The sequence below is a fragment of the Podarcis filfolensis genome (genome assembly GCF_964270895.1).
Source record: "Podarcis filfolensis genome assembly, chromosome: 3".
NCBI classification, from domain to species: domain Eukaryota; kingdom Metazoa; phylum Chordata; class Lepidosauria; order Squamata; family Lacertidae; genus Podarcis; species Podarcis filfolensis.
Window position 1 is genome coordinate 62,247,758 of NC_139606.1, and position 17,517 is coordinate 62,265,274.

General features: G+C 40.6%; 1 protein-coding gene across 15 annotated transcripts in view; it reads right to left on the reverse strand.

Moving 5' to 3' along the window:
- REPS1 (RALBP1 associated Eps domain containing 1) overlaps positions 1 to 17,212 on the reverse strand; it is a 35,891-nt gene extending 18,679 nt beyond the window's left edge. For 2 of the 15 annotated variants that reach the window (XM_083607674.1, XM_083607683.1), the window contains exons 1-6: positions 16,422 to 17,104; positions 9,348 to 9,471; positions 7,079 to 7,275; positions 5,411 to 5,552; positions 976 to 1,040; positions 267 to 429 (exon numbers count right to left, since the gene is read on the reverse strand). In XM_083607674.1, coding sequence (XP_083463800.1) covers positions 267 to 429; positions 976 to 1,040; positions 5,411 to 5,552; positions 7,079 to 7,275; positions 9,348 to 9,471; positions 16,422 to 16,574 — 844 coding nt within the window. In that variant the 5' untranslated portion in view covers positions 16,575 to 17,104. Of the gene's footprint in view, positions 1 to 266; positions 430 to 912; positions 1,041 to 5,410; positions 5,553 to 7,078; positions 7,276 to 9,347; positions 9,472 to 16,421 lie in introns of all 15 variants that reach the window. The other 13 variants (XM_083607685.1, XM_083607680.1, XM_083607679.1 and 10 more) reach the window with 12 other exon arrangements.
- Positions 17,213 to 17,517: the final 305 nt, after the last annotated feature.

Genomic DNA, 17,517 nt, shown 5'->3' on the forward strand with positions numbered 1-17,517 from the left:
CCTAAGATTCCTTTCTATAAATCAGAGGATTCTATAAATTAGCGGATTCCTTACACTGCTTGCCTCACTGTTCCAGAGGATCTTTCGACCCACTAGAACAGATTTTGGAGGGCACATGGGAAATCAGCAAAACCTGCCTCTCCCTTCCATTAGCAAGAACCAGGAATGCAACTCTGCTTATAGAATCTTAGAAATCAACCCAGTGTCTTTACTAGTAAGAAACTAAAATATGTACTCTTGTAACTTATGTGTTTAAAAGAACTCACCTGGAATATATCCGTTTAGATCAGGTTGAATGGTTTTAAACTGATTTATGTAATATTGCCTTTGTTCATCTGTTATTTTCCAAGGATCATCATAACTACTTGATTGCCTACGAATTTCATTTGTTGTAGTAACTGATGCTACAGTTCGGACTGTTGTCTGGTCCTGAAAGGAAACATTTTTCTTCAGCATTATATAAATGTATCAATAGCCTACCATTTTGTATATTGACCTAAGAAAGGAAATGAAAGTTATTTATTGAAGTAGCTTTAGAAGTCTTCCAGTTTGTGCTGGTTAGGTGGGATTCTAAAGAAAGTATTTTGAAAATATACTTAAGATAGAAGTAGCAACATTCATGTAAGCAACACAAAGCTATGAAAACTATGCAAAGAATAGTTTAAAATAATTATAAGGACAAAGAAAAGCTGAAAGTTAGTTTTGCATATGCTGGCAGGTTAACTTAAAAGGTTTGCTTGATCAAGAATCTTTAGTGACAGGGGTTATTTTATGTAAAGAAGAATAGATCAGAGACTGATCTTAAACACACTCACATTTAGAGTCACGGCATGAATCTTTGGTGACAATATGAAAATGACTGACATTAATTGGAATGAAGCAAATCAAAAGAATACCAATAAAATGTCACACCTGGACAGAAGCAGGATGCATGGCTAAAATAGTACTGGTTGGTGTGTTATCAGCAAAACTGACCCAGTTTTCTTGGTGCGGTGGTGGTGAATGGCCAGACCACATGGGATCACCAGTATTACAGGAGCCTGAAAACCAAAACAGTTCAATTTCAAGACTGCCACACAGTCTATTCAAGAAAAGTCATAACCAGGTACCATGGGACAAATTCTGTGAGATCACATGATTCTAGATTCAATGCAGTGCCACATTTCAAAATGTTCCTAAAACTGAGGGATGCTAATGTGAGTGGGGTGCTATTCCTAGGAAAATGGGACAGAAGCAGTACCCGGAAAGCTGTCTGTGGACAAATGCTGGCTCCCTCAGCCTGAAGTGAGATGAGCGCCACGCCCCCATAGTAGCCTTTGGCTGAACTTAACCATCCTGTGGTTGCTTTTACCTTTACCTAGGAAAACAAATTCCGCAGCCCAGAACAAGGTCCACGCAGGAAGCTATGCATCCCTTTGGTCCCTGGTCTATAATTTAATTCTGACAATGAGGCCAAACGAGGGCTTGGTAAACTGCGAAATGAATCAGGCATAAATGCTCCCATTACCCTTCTTACTCCCTGGTTTATGGTAACCCATTGAAGTTGCAACTTAATTAGGTAAATTACGGTTATCACAAAGCAAAGTTTATCTCCAAAGAAGGATTGGAAACCCAGTTCAAATGACAGTTTTCTTTTCACTCAGTAAACAAACTACTCCATGTGATAAACTTGTTTGCCTGATCTGAATGCAACAAACTGGCCATCACACTACGATGCAAGGAATTTGATACAAGCATTTGAGGAATGAGCAACTGAGCAAAAGGCATGGTTCTAATGGTCAAACCATGGTGTGGCTATGATGCCCTGTAACAGACCAATATCTACAGGATATCACAGAAAATTTTTATATAACAAATATCATATACCGCTTATGCAATAAAAGACCTCTAAAGTGGATTTTCACAATTCTAGATTGGAGCTGGAACCTGACTATGGTCTGCCTCTTGTTCTATGCTGCATTGTTGCCTGCTCCTTAATTCAGGAGGCCACTACCACACTAAAAGAGCACTGCACTTTGGAATTCTTGTGCGCTTCCCAGAAAAGGATGACAAATACTAACTGTAGTATATCAAAAAATCAGGAACTTAAATCTCTGTGTATCACAAGTAAAAGTTTAGCATTCTCATGAATATACTTAGCAGGACTATACACAGAGCACCAAAAGTATTTTAATGGGGGAAAGGCTTTGAAAAGCAGAATTCTACTAGATTAATACCTTACAGATTACTATTATTTTGCTAGGAAAGGTCACGCTTTTCAGTGCAAAGGAAAATTAATCCCTCTTTAATAAATACGAGTCTATTTTGGTAGAGGAAGGAAAGATGTGAAGCTCCTTTTCCTCTTTAGAACCAGCACAGGAAGAATTGGAACAGTTTTTATTATTAAATTCAGAAGAGTGCTATTAATAAATCTAACAAAAGTAAATCCTGTTCTACTGAAGTTTTTCAGGAGAGGGGAGGTAGGATGGACTATTTAATGATAACACCTTTTTGCAAATGAACTCGCTATATTGAAGTAATTAGATTGTTTAAAGTGTTTAATAAAGCTGAAGCGCTACCTCAAAATTTGACAGTTGACCTTGTCCATTCTTTTCAAAATGGCTCTGTTTATAAATGCTCTAGTCTGTAGCAAAGCAGCAACAGCTGCTAAGTGGACAAAGGAGACTTCTTCCTCAGAAAAAGCCTTTCCCCCTACTACTTCAAGTATGGCCTAATAGTAGTCTTCCTTATGGTCACTACTGTCCAGCTTCCCTGCTATTTGCTAACTTTTCTCTCTCTTTACCACAGCTGATCTGAAACTTTGAAATGGCTGCCAATCTGTAGGGCCTGTGTAGTTTATGTATAAACAATAATCCCCAACACACCCACCCACACCTGAAAAAGCTCTGGCTTCTATCTAAGTAGTATGGAAATAATGACGGTTCAGATGGAGCAAGTGGTGAAGTAGTAGCGATGGACAAATGATGAGGTGACATGATTCACTGCCAGCTCTCAAGACAAGCAATGCCCTTTGATTCCCTGTTAACAACTGATGCCCCAATATGCCCCAGAAGTTCTATTTCCAACAAGGAACACTTTATTAGAATGCTTTATAGCCTTGTTCTGGCTGCCTTAAATACCTTTCTTTGAACTTTCTAGAATATTTGTATAACACGTAGCCAAACTGTCTAATTTGAATGTCACAAATGATAAATCACCCTAAAATGGGGAATTCAATGTTGCAATAAGGCGACTGTTCTGTCAGGGCAAGCATTGGCTTGCCAGGTGGAACAATCTCCCACTCTCCTCTGCTCTCGCTGTGTGCTGTTCTGGAGGTTCTCCTGACCCCCGTGCCAAGTCAATTTCAGGGGATAAGTGAGGGAGGAGTCCTTGCACAGCACTTGCGCTGATGGGACCCATTAGTTGAATCCTGCCCTAAGAAATCAACCCAACAATTATTCAATGCAAATTTGAACAGGAGCACAAGCAAGCTGCAGTTCTCAACTGTCTGCTATTTTTGGCTTTCTCGGTACAACCAAATAGCAACTGATTACTGAAACTATATACACTTTCTGGCAGAAATAAAAACCTCATTATCCTACAACAGTCAACAACAAAAAGCTGGATTATTAAATTTGTCCATAAAGTTATCAGAGTTCAAGGTGGTCTTGCCTAAGACTTAGGCCTAATTGAAATAAAAAGTGAGGCATGCAAAGACTGGAAAACTGAGCAAAGATACTTTGGAACAGGAGAGCTGGACTCTCAAGCAGAAATCAAGAAACAATTGTGATCAAGCCTCCAAGGTTTATACTAACGTTGGCAAATACGGAAGCAGTATGAGGGATATAAGTATGACATAATTTAATGAAACATAGTACTAAGCACAGAGGTTCAACCTCCTTTTTTAAAAAAATAAAATAAAATGCAGCTCTTGTGCCCATAAGCTAGACCTGACAACGTATGGGCAATATCTGCTGAAAACTCGGAAGCACACAATGTGACAGAATAAGCTTTTTAGGAGGCTAGATGCAAGTTTTCAATGTACTTGCCCATACCCAGGCTAGGAAAATATGGATAAAAATAATGCAAAGAGAAAATGTGCAAAAAATACACAAAATAAGACAAAATTGCTTACTAACAGTACATAATTTAGGCAGGTTGCAGATTTATTTTTAGTGCAGAATTTACGTGGTCTTGCTTGGTATCTGCCTACCAAAAATAGTTTTATTTGGAGGTTTGGTTTTCTTCTGGGCCTCCTCAAAGATGCTCACCACATTAGATGCTAGTCAGTTTGTGCTTCCTGGCTGTGGTGCTATATTCCCTGACATTGTCCAACATCACAAGACAGTCTAAGAAGTAGTTTTTATTGATTTGGGTTCCATTAAAAAGTCTATTGAAATACCCTTTATTTTCTAATGCTTTGAACACTTAGCTACTTTTCTTTTTCAAGGTTCAGCTATTTTTGAAAACGCTACATAGTGTGCTATTTTTAGTATAGCGTTTACACTCTATTTTAACATCTCTCTTACTCCTCTGGTCACTGTCTAAACCAAATAGTGTTCATATAAGCACATCTAGCATGTAACATTAAGTCAAATTATCGTTAACCACAAGTGAGCAAGCAGGCGGATACACAGAGCAAAAACTGTGGCTGCTTCACTCTTCCCCTGGTCCTGCTGCTGCTAAGTCATGGGAAGTTGGGCTTAGGGCTTGTCTCCTCCAAACAGATCATGTGTGACCTACAGCATTGGATGCTATAAAAATGTGGTTAAGATTCCAACTTTAGAATGTTAGCCTGAAATTGCCTTCTTCAATGAAATTCACAGTTCAAAGCTTTAATGTGAAGCGCCATTAAACAGAATACACATTCTATTTTATGTCCTTCTTGTTGTTGCCTGAAATATTCTAACAAGCCTTTGCAACTTTTTACTACTGAATTTCCTTATCACAATAAAATGTTTGGGCCTCCTCTAGTGCACAAGTGACCAGAAAGAAAACAGTCTTGTGTGAAGCTGAAACACTTCAGGTATCTCCCTCAAAAGCAAACAAAAACTGATCAAAATAATATTGCAGGGCCAGATGCATTCTCACAAAGATAAATCTTATGGAAATTAAGAGTTTTCAAAAAACAGGATTCTACCAATGATTCTTTAGACCAAAATAAAGGATGGGATGTGGTACTGGGGCAAGATGGTAGGTAAAAGGCAAGGGTGCACATTCCTAGTTGACTTTTTACTAGCGTGAAAGGAAGCTGCTCTTGTCACTGATCAGGACATACTGAGGTGGGCCAGAGGATTACTTTTGTCTCCCTGATTCAAGTCTGTACCTCCCTAGAGTGGCCTGCCTCATACATGGGGCACTACTAGGCTATATTAAGAAACCCACAATCTCAGGCAACACTTGAAGCGTAACAGAAGACATTTATTTATACCTGCTTGTGCTTCACTAAAGGGAGCCCAAAAAGGCCCTGGTCGCTCATTATTTCCTCCGCTGGGATGGCGGCTGTGCTTCCTCCATGTGTGTGGAGAGGTTGGTGGAGATTGCTGCGGTGAAACAACGGGAGATGTGGACTCCTAATAAAACAAAGGAAGTTTTAAAAATGTTATACTATGTACCTAAAACAATCTTTTAAAAACCACTTTCTTTAAGAACAAATTCTTTCTTAAGAACAGGTGGGATTTTAATACTAACAAAAAGATCAAGGGCAAGGCAAATAATAAAACTTAGTGGGCACATTAAAACTTGTCATGCATTCAAATGAATCTTGAAAATAAATAGGGACAGCATGAATACCCAGTTCTTGTAATTTAGCCATATTAGGTTTTGCCACTTATTTTTACATGGTATGTTATCAGAACCCAGTTGTATCATTCACTGGTTTCACTTTCCGCTTGTTATATCATCTCCAAAAGTGAAACCATTTCATTATTTCTAAAGCTCCTATTACTAGGAAACAAATAAAAGATTTAGAAAGACAGGCCTTACTTGCAGACTTTGGATGCCATGGTAAATTGTTAGTCAACACAGTGGTACCTCTGGATACAAACGGGATCTGTTCCGGAGCCCCGTTCACATCCTGAAGCAAACGCAACCCACGTCTGCACAGGTCACGATTCGCCGCTTCTGCGCATGCGCGAGACGTCATTTTGACCACTTGCGCATGCGCGAGCGGCGAAACCGTCACCGCAGAGCGCAACCTGAAAAGGCTCAACGTGAAGCAACTTCAACCCGAGGTACGACTGTACCTACCCATGGCTGCCACCAAACAAAAATGCTACTGGTAAAATATAGTACTGGTTATAAAAATGATCATGAAGATTGTAACGAAATCACATCTCGCTCTCCAAATAAGAGTACCTAGACAGAATTACATGCAAGTGTCTGGAAAAAAAATGACAGGATAGAGGGTTGAATCCAAAGAAGGCCACTCTTGCAAGGATGTTTCTTATCCCCTACATGGGGATGCCTTTGAAGATGACTTGGAAACTTCAATTGGTCCATAATGCAGTGGCCAGACTGGCTTATCCTAGCCTTTTTCTAGAATATGGGTGCGTCATGTAAAGAAAAAAAGATGTACAAAGACCTAAAGCACTAACCAAGACCTCTCAAGGAGCTTTAGTTGTAACTTAACTGCAATAGTATGAAGCAATATAGTGTAATTTCTCTTAAATAAATAATAAAAAAAGAAATACACTCAAACTAGTGGGCTTGTGAAATCAGCTTGCAGCCAAAATTGTAAGACTAGTTTGACAACGCACTCCGTAGCAGCAAATTTAGTTTTTGACCTACATGCAAAGTTACAAGGTAATAAGTAATTCTATTCTGTTTGGCACCAGGGATGGAATTCAACGTAGCACTAAATGGGGTACGGACGTGTGGAATGAGCTTCATTTGTACAATGGGGCTTCTCCCTCCCTCCGCACACACCATAAATCTGTTCTGGAGGTTCTTCCCCTAAGATTTCAGAGCCAGATTTATAAAACAAATAAATCACTGCTAAACTTGCACTGCCCTTTGTATTTTAACATAATTACAGAACCACAATATAAAAACCATTAAGGATACTTAAAAACATTAGTCAGTCTTTATATTTCATTACCTGTTGATCTGTCGTTGGACGTTGCTGGACGACATCATGGCTCACAGAGCCTTTTTTAACTTGTATTCTACCTGGTGGGGGAGGAATCGCACCTGAATAGGAGGATGGGTTATCAGGATCTGAAGAATACAACGATGAATGCCTCAGTTCCTGCTCATTCTTTGACATGACAAATCTGGGCAGGGGGAGGTCCTTGACTGTTAAAACAACACCACACATGATTATTATAAGACACTTAAGTTACAAAATGTTTTGATTCCCCATTAAAATATTATTTTCTTGAGAGTTGCTATTTTCTTGAGAGTTGTGGCAAGCTGGAACAGTTCCTGCTACAGCCAATGTCTGTTCTATGCAGGCACTGGCTTTGACAGGAGCTGCTCCATCACACAGTGATGAAGAAACAGGTGCTTATTCTGCCGGAGCGATCTTTAAAGGCTTGGAAAATGCTTTCCTGCATTTCCAAGCCTCCCTGCCCATCCTTTCAAGCTCTGATTGCATGGCAGGCTTTTTAAGTGGCAAAGGGTTTTGACAGGTGGGCAGGGTAACCCACCTGCCAATCATGTGACAACATAACAATGTTGTGTGATTGACAGGTAGCTTGCCACACCCATTTGTCAAAGTTGGCCTATGGGGTGGGGCCAGCTAAAGGCTTGGTCCCTGAAAACAAAAAGATTACCCACCCCTGTATTAACCATATAAAACCAATAGAGTATTCAAATAATTCAAAATTGCAATCAAGATTGTGACAATTCAGTTGAAGAAAGAATTCTCGCCAGAACAGGAATTTAACAGCTCAAACTTTGAAGCCAACTTGAATTTTTCACCTTAGTGACTACAGATGGACATTAGCATGTTAAATATTTCATAGACAGATATTTTTCAACACCCACAGGAACCTTTTATATTTCTTTTATATTTATATTCACCTCTCTCCAAGCAATGAGAGCATACAACCTGAAGCTGCCCTCCCCCCAAAAAAACTTGTTTTATGCGATCAACAGGACCATGGCAATGCTGACAGCTTGTTTTCACTTTAAAAAAATTATCTTAACAGTTGTGGAGAAAGTTCTGAAAAGCAAGTGTCAGTTAGAAATTACTGAAATAGTAAGTAAATAAAAGTTATGTACTGCTCTGAATTGCAGCTCATCTTATATATGTCAAGCTCCAAACCACTTGAAGTTCTATGGGTCAAATGCACTAAGAGGTTCAAGGTGGGCAACTTCTCTAAGAGAAGGCAGCAGTTTTCAGCACCTGCTTCTACTAATATGTGGTACCTCAACATCAAATACTATAATAACTTAATTGTGAGGTAACAAAGAGAGGAACGCCAACTCTGTTTGACAAACAGAAGACTTACATCTCTAAACAACAGATACAGAGTTGTAAAAGCATACTATTCCTCATGAGGAGGATTAAAAAAAGATCATTCTAAGCAAAGAAAAGAGCTTGTTTACGCTAACTGGGTTTTTTTTTAAAAAAAACTTAGTAGAATAGCAGACCTTCTTGCCATCTTCTCAAGTTTCAAAAGCAGTTAGCTACTCAGACTTAAGTCCTGTTGTTGAGGAAACACAAATGCCCCTTGGTATACGCTACCTATCGCAAAACTCTTTGTTCTGGTAAATAGCCACATTTTTGACACCAATAAAAAAGAGTGTGTTATGAGTGCTAACCTGGGTATTACCCAGTTCATTTTTTCTGTCCCAACAGATACAAAAAATGAGTATAAAGGCCATCAGCCATCATTACTTTATTTCTGCCTCAGTTCCTTTATCTCATTTTTACCTTTACACATGACATAAAGACACTAAGTTAACACAGTCTGCAGACTGGATCAAGTGAAAATAATAGGCAGACCTAAGTAGCCGAAATTTCTGATGACATCCATCTCAGAGCTTCTCATTTCTAACTTTCAATCAGAAGTCTAAACCTCCTAGAATATAACCATAGGTTTAAAACCTAACTATTATTTGAAGGAAAGCATATAGTCTGACATCTAAAGTACAAAATTGTCAATGAATTGGGACATTGGTGTTTTTTCCACTTTGGGAATATCATTTTTTTATCCTTAGAGTAGAGCTGCTTGCAACAGCATTAAAAACAGTCATGCAAGAAAAGTTCTTATTAGAGGAAACTTCCTTTAAAGGAAGAGATGTTTAAGAAAACATCAGAGGAATCATGTCAGTGGTATATGCTGGTAGAGGGGTATCAGACAAGAGCCATATTTTAATAACCTAGTCAATTATATTTCAATACTTATTTCAAGGCTTACCAGAATTCAAGCTTTCCATTCGTAGTGGAAACCCAGACTGAGCCACTGCAACTAGTTTCAAAGCAATGTAGAATTGGCTTCTTCCAAAGTATCCAAGTCTTGTTGCACCACAAAGTTCCATGATCTAGAGAAAACCGAAACATCCAGCAAAATGAATATAATAAATTTGGTGAAGTAGAAACAGTAGTTCACTGTACTCTATATATGCTTGCCAATAAATACCATTGCTATAATATCATAAGTGCAGTAGTTTTCTATTAAACTATGGTAGGAAAAAAATGTTCTCATTCTCCTGCACAGTGATTCACTTCAATTTCACTGGTCTCATTCTCAATACCTTCACTATGTTTGCTACAATGGCAAATAATTTTGATTGATCTCTCTCTTGCCCATTATAACAAATACCAGTTCCCTTATTAAACATCTGATGTACTGTATTATTACATTTTAATTGCAATCTGTGGCCAATATTTAAATTAAACTGAACACCTAGCTTTCCATGTCCTTGTTCACATATTCCTCTTAAATTTTGTTTTTTCCTTCCTGACACTATCCCGATACCAATATGAATATTTGTTTCAGTCAGCAACCCATAACTGCTCCTCAGAACAAATTTATCTTACTGCTCTACCCAACTGTAATCAAAGTATGACTTGTGCAAAGTTCAACTCCTAAGAATCAATTCTGCTTTTATTTTTTTAAAAATGGGGGGGGGGGGGAGGAAGAGGTTTTTTTTATTTACAATGTTAAATGTATGTCTGTATGTAGCATAATGATGTTTGCTAGGGACAAATGTAGCTTGATGAGGCTCTTAAAAAGTCAGCATCAACTCAACTATATACTGTAGAGTGTTCTCAGTGCTGAGCTGCCCCACTGGAATATTGAAACGAAAGGGTCATAAGCCATACAAAATACTGCCAACAAATCATGGTGAATTAAATTAGGCTGTACACACAACTCAAGCAACCCTTCACTCCTAGAGGTGGAGGAGCAAATCAGGGACTGCTTAAGCTGTCTGCACCAGCATGCAACTCATAGTTTGCTGGCATCATTATATGTGACTGTAGCCATTGTCTGTTTAATATAAACATAACTAACGAAACCCCTGCTATGTAAGGTACAAAAAAGTTAAATTTAATGCAATATGACAGGAAAATGGTATCCCAGACACAATATTAGAAGACTGATTTTTTTAAAAAAACACACGTTAAAAATGCCACCCAATTACCATTTGTTGTACCTACATAACATACCACAGTGTAAATGGGAAGATGTATTTTTGACAACACACACAACAGTATTTTATTACATTGTCACGTACACAAACTATAGCTTATACTACAAAACTTACACTTCACAAAGCTATTGTGTGCAACAGTAACCATGCAAATTAGTTAAGTGTATGCTGTGGCATGAAATAAAGGATTTTTTGGGTCTGTGTACCACACTCTCTAGAACTGCAATAGCATTAGGAAGTTCCACAACCATAACTGTACCTCTGAATACTGCCTTCTCTACCAACCATAGAGCAGTAAATTAAAATACAGTCTACCTTGGCTCCCAAACACCTTGGCTCCTGAACAAATTGGATCCCGAATGATCAAATTCCAGAAGTGGGTGTTCTGGTATATGAATGATTTTTGGAAGCCGAACGTCTGGCATGGCTTCCGACTGGCTGCAGAAGCTTCCTGCAGCCAATCGGAAGACGCATTTTGGTTTCCGAACATTTTGGAAAGACTTCCGGAACGGATTCCATTCGACTTCCAAGGTATGACTGTAAACCTACAACTAATTTTATTCTACTGCTAGCACTAGCACCTATATCAATCTTTATTGATGCTATAAGCAAGTGTAACAACACTGGAAGGACATATGTAGGATCTGGTTTTATTGGATTTGACAGGAGAAGCAATCAAGAATGAGCAACCAACCAGTCACAACTTTCCCCAATATTTGCTGACTGAAAGCTGCACTGTGAGAGTGATCATCTGGAGCAGATTTTGGAAGGGTATTTGGGTGTGTGTGTGCCTTCTTCTGCAGATGGATACATTCTATCAATACACTACCAACCAGATACCTCCCATAGTTTTCTACAAACACAATGAGCATGTTGTTCTGTGAAAGGTACTACAGTACATTTCCCTATTATTTTGACAGCCTTAGCAATACCCCAGCAGGACATAGATAAAGCATGACAGGTACCATCTATGGTGTCCATTAGGGCTGGGCAATATTTGGTTTTCAATATTGCGATATATCACCAGCTAACATTGTCATATACCAATATATCACGATATATGAAATAAGATGGAGCTACACAGAGGCGAACACGGTAATGTCCTGGCAACTGCTACTAAGTTACAGGTCTAAATCACCACATACTGATGAAACCATCACTTTCATCAGCAGGCAAGCCAAAATGCATCCAAACAAGACTTTGGTTTTGAGTTTGGATGCCAAATGGTGGTATTCAAGTCCAGGCCAATCCAAAATACAGTGGTGAGTCACAGAGAATACAAATATGAGAAAACAACAACAAAAATAAATTTGATATATATAATTATATGAAAATTAACTCAATGATGGCATGCTTCAACTAAACCATGAAATATTTCTGGAGAATATATTAATGTTCTAGGCAGTTTTAGGGGCAAATTTAAAATTTACAAAAGTAGTAGGTTTAGTAAAAATATTAATTAAGCTTACATATGATTAACAATTTAATCTGTTTTCTACTAATTTAAGACTAATTTATGTAATCTACTAATGTCAAGTTGCATCTCCTCCACTCAGAGGGCCAACTGCAATTCTATGCATGAGTAAGCAAGCCCCACTCAGTTCAACTAAACCTACTTCTACTTTCTTGGGAATAAGCCCCACTGAATTCAGTAGGGCTTACTTCTGAGTAGACACGTATTTGCTTGCACTGCTTAACGACAAGCACCCACCCTCCCCATCACTCTCACCTCACAACAACCACCCAATCTCCCATTTCAGCATAAGGCAGCAACTGTTAAATCTTCCCCACTTTATTTCTCCCTATTATGACACAGAAGCCGGCCCCCCCAAATCCCCCATCCTCTCCCTTTTTATCAAAACGTTATCGTTATGTGGACTTCATAACTGATTCTTAACGATATATTGATATAGCCCGGGTCTAGGGTCCATTAGTTATGGTAATCCTAGTTCCTTTAGGAGAATAAACTTTGAGACAACTTGATTTTCCACATTCTGGATTTTGTTTTGTAGGTGTGTAAAGCATGCATGCTAACAGCCATCCACTATAATGCAAATGTTTTCTAGACTTTTTAAAAATGCTTATTGAGTCGCTTGAATTAGTAGAATGCTTGAACTATTGCTTACAATAGCAGATAACCCACATACATTTACATATGGATCAACGTTCCAGTTCAATGAATAGCAGCTAAACATGACCCACCTTTAAAAACAAAACAAACTTGCTGCACCAGATGTACCTGCATTCCACCTTTCTACAAGTAACATAGTTTTCTAAAAATACTGTCAAAGATAAGCTGGTTCAAAAGTTAAAAATTAAGGAAGAGCTCACCTACTGAACTTACTGAAATTCAGAACTTATTTGTACTCATTTAAAAATACGTAGTATTTGGTATTTCTTTTCTAGTTACCCTATTTACAATTCACTGTTACATGTCAAGCAATTGCAGGCACAACCAGCTCTTGAGCTCTATGGGAATGTGCTCAACTGCCTGATCAAAGCCCAGAGTAGCAGCCTAAGTAGGTTTTTAATCATCTCTCCTTGGCCCGATCCAGCAGGATTCTTCTTATTTTCTTAACTTTCTTACCTACCATCTTCCTACAACTCCTGTTGAACAGAATCATGGCCGAAGTTTTCCTAGATTATTCTACTTACATCTTATGCATCAATTGTCTCTCAACTTAATTTGATTTACATTTGTACTGATAATGGGCTTCCTCCTTTGGAGCTTGATCCTGACAGATAACTGAACATTTTGCCTATTTATTTAACAGCATTTTAAAATCACTTAACATTTAAAATAGCTTAACCAACAACAAAAATACAAAGAACGGAACATCATCACACATGCATTTAACAGCAAAATGCAAAACAGCATTTGCTATTCAGAGAAAAATATAGAGAAATACAGAGAGACTAAAGTTATCAACCAGCTAAGTTAGGACACGGATCCTCACAGTCACTAAGGCAGCACTTGGGCCTGCTAAAATTGGTGGGGCAGTTGGATATTAGCTGTTTAATTTGCTATTCTACTCAGATGAGCTTCACAACATACACCAGACTGCAGAGAGGCTGAACCAGAATGTCTTGACTTAAAACTAGTACAACTGCTGATGCAATCCTGTTGCCGGGCACACAAATCATCCTATGATGTTCTACTTCTGTTTCCTATAAGACAAGGTTATTACCCTCCACACACTTTTAAGGGTCACTGCACACATGACCTTTTACAACAGGTTTTAAGCTGCATATACAGCTTAAAATTGATGGCAGTGTAAGTTTTGCTGTAAATGCACAGCTCTAATACAAGAATGTTCATATATGTGTATACATTGCAAAGTAGTTACTTTCTTGTACACATGGTTAAACTGATAGGATGTTTTTAACATTCCATGTTAGCTATTCCTTGTCTTATTTTTTTTAAACTAGAGAAAGGAAAGATACAGGGATACTTGGCCAGATACTGGAAACCACGTTTAATCTGACATAGAGATCTTAAAGTTTTGCCAAGGCTGCAATCCTATGTACACATGCTTTGAAATAAGACCTATTTATGTCAGTAGAATTTTCTTTCTAGTAAATATGCTCAGGATTGTGTTGTAAGATGTACAGCATGGAGTTACACCCTCTACGGACCCATGAATTTCTTTTTATGTATATCCAGACCAAGATTCTCTAATGTACGAGTAGTGCATCACAGAAATATTAACTTTTAAGGCTCCATAGAGCAGTGTGGCAGCTGGGAGCACTGGGTGAACAGTTTTATCATTATCAGGAAACATAGGAGATGGTGTTAGCAGTATGATCTAAAGTAGTTATTCTAGTAAAACCTCTCCATAGACCATGTTGACAATTGTCATTTCAAGACACTGACAAATGAAAGCTTATAAAGAACAGTGATGAACATGCCAAGTGGGTGCTGCTAGTTTTAATAATATAAAGATTTTTAATTCCACCTCCAGCATATTGTTTTTAGCCAGACAGCAAAGCACTTAATGCTCCTAATGAACGTGAAGCGCTTTATACGAAGATTATACACAAGTGTACTCATTTTGCAGACTATAGTAGTTGTGGGTCTCATTGAACTGTAACTAAAGACTGACTCCCTTTGGACATAGCATCTGTGTCCAGAGACAAACAGGCAATAGTTTGCCAGATAAGTTATCTATTAGATGAACTCCAATTACGTCAAGCTTCAAGGCCTTCTCCATATTTTACAAGCTGAAGCACTACAAACATGATAGCTTCTCTGTATGTGCTTTTCGCCAACAGCTTTGTAATACACAGGGCAGACTTAACGATACTCAAACAATGTAACACAGCCATTACTTCCCAGCTAGAACTCAGTATTCCTCATGAGAACCCTGCCACTACATGTGCACATTTTAAATCTATACATTTTAAAGAACTTTACTAAATGTCTGTTAACATGTGTATTGCAAATTAATGACAAACTGAAACATTTGAGAGGGGCCAGTGTCTCAGAATAACCTGCTTGTTGCAATTTAGTGTCTAATATTAGCATGGTAACCAAGTCACACATTTCTGTGTCTGGACACTTATGTGAGTCATGGACTACCCCAATAACTTATATTATGATTCTTATTATTTATTTCCTACATCATCCTTTTTTTAAGGAGCTTGAGCTGGTGTACATGGCTTTCCCCTCTGCATTTTATCCTAACAACTGTGTGAGATAGGTTAGGCTGAAAGACAGTGGCTGGCCCAAGGTCACCCTGTGAGCTTCAGGGCCAAGTGGGGTTTCGAACCCTGGGCTCATAGGCCATAGTCCAACCCTCTAACCATGAAACCACAGCGGCTATTGCAACTGAGCACTCTGGTCCAAGTCATTAAAGTGAATCAGTCACATAAGTGAAAATAAGAAGCAACTATAGTTCAGCATGCACCACATAGTTCTTTGGGCCATCAGGGAAGCTCCTAGAAAACAGGAAACAGAACTGCTGCACTAAACTTAATTTCACAACAGCAAAGTGTCAAGGCTCTGCAATTCAGAGAACTGATACAACAAAATTAGTGTTGTCCAAATTGGGCAGTACAGTAATAATATTAAATTCACCTAGCAGCACATGTACGTAAAAGCAAATTTCCATACTTTCTTCAGGCCAGGGTCACTTCAATACTTCCTCCCAAGATGTACAAACAAGGTTGTTTCCTGTGCAGTCCCCAAACTACCTAGAATTGTAGAGCTGGAAGGGACCACAAGGGCCATCTAGTCCACCCACTGCAGTGCAGGAATCTAAATTTCCCAAGAACAAACCAAGCAGCAATCACGTACCTTGAACTTTACAAGTTTTACCACTCATTTTCTCCGTTGCTATTTTAAAATATGGGATACACACACACACACACACACAGCCCATTGACAAAACCCTCTTGGATACACTGTGTTATGTATGTAACTATGCTATGCGTTGTAATAAGTGAAAAAAGGAATACTCCAAGGGGAACATCCCCTGCATCCGGGGGTGCCAGAGTCTATCTAAGCCCCCACGAACACCAACACCACGTTTTTCTGTATGCCTCTTGTTTTTTAAAAAAAACATTCCCTCGTATTCCGCCACAGCTAATACCCTCAGCTCAACCCATCGCGGGGCAGGAAACCCTCCGCAGCCACCCCCGAGTAGGGGGCCCAGGGTGGGCGTGTGAACGTGGGAAGGGTGGGGGACGGAGCAAGACGGTGGTGTGGGGGGAGCTGGGCACGTACCGCGTTCTCCACCCCCACCCACCCCCTTCGCCGCCCCCTTGAGTACGGAGCCTGCTGCCCCTGGGATCGAGGGGGTCTCGGGAGGGAGAGGCGGCAACGGCGGCGGGTTTACCTGCAGGACCACCTCGCTGGGCAGCTGCGCGGCGCGGAAGAGCTCGAGGACCCTCCCGTTGGACGCCACTTTCTTGGTGCTCTCGGTGTCGCAGTACGAGAAGAGGTCGCAGTAGTAGCGCTGCTCGGTCTCGCTCAGCGTCAGACCCTCCATCTTACGCCAGCCCGGCCCGGCCCCGGCCCTGCCCCGGGAATCGATCCTGCCACTGGGCGGGGCGGAGGGACGGACGACGGACGGCAGGGGAAACAAACGGACGGACGCGGGGCCGCGCTCACACGCGCGGGAGCCACCGCTGGAGGCGGCGGCGGCTCCGTGAGGAAACGGCCGTGAGGGGGAGGGGTCGGGAGGGGGTCGGAAGGAAAGAGAAGGGGGCGCGTGCGCTCTCTCTCTCGCTTGCGCGCGCGCGCCGCCTCAGCTGTTGCTTGTTGATCTCGCGGAGCCTTCCTTAAAGGAGTTGGGGAGGGGAAGGCGGAGGAAGCGCCGCGACACCAGGGGGAAGGGGGCGTGGCGTTCGAAAGGGAGGAAGAAGAAGAGAAGGGGTGTGCGCGCGCGCATGTGTGTATGTGAGGGACTCCCGATAAAAAAAGTTTTACGGACGTCTCTCCTTGGACGTAGCCACGCCCTCTCGGCCTGGCGGAACTCGCGCGCAACTACGGCCCCGACTTAACTCTGTTCCTGCAAAAAAAAAAGGGGGGGGGGGAAGGAAACGCCTCCAGAAGCCGCCCGTGGGACCCGGATGCGAAAATAGGCTGACGCGCGTAGTGTGTCACGCATGGTCCCCCCCCCCCCCCGCAGCTTGCTGATTAATCTGCTCCTGCGTTTCCCTCTCCCCCACCCCACCTGGCGGTGTGGAGGGACAACTGCAGCCTCTTTTCACTTTCCCTAACACCGATAGGGGCCGGTGTTTTTTTTTTGCCGCCGTCCCGTTTGATAAGCGGAAGCAGCGCTGGAGCCCTGGTGATTTTTGAAGCCAAGAGAGCAGAGCAAAGTGCGGGAATGTAGCTTATTTGCAAGCCTGTGACCCGCGCATCCTTTGAACATATAAAGTGTGGAGGAAATTCCTGCCCCTTGTGAATTTGTCCCCAGCGAACTCAAA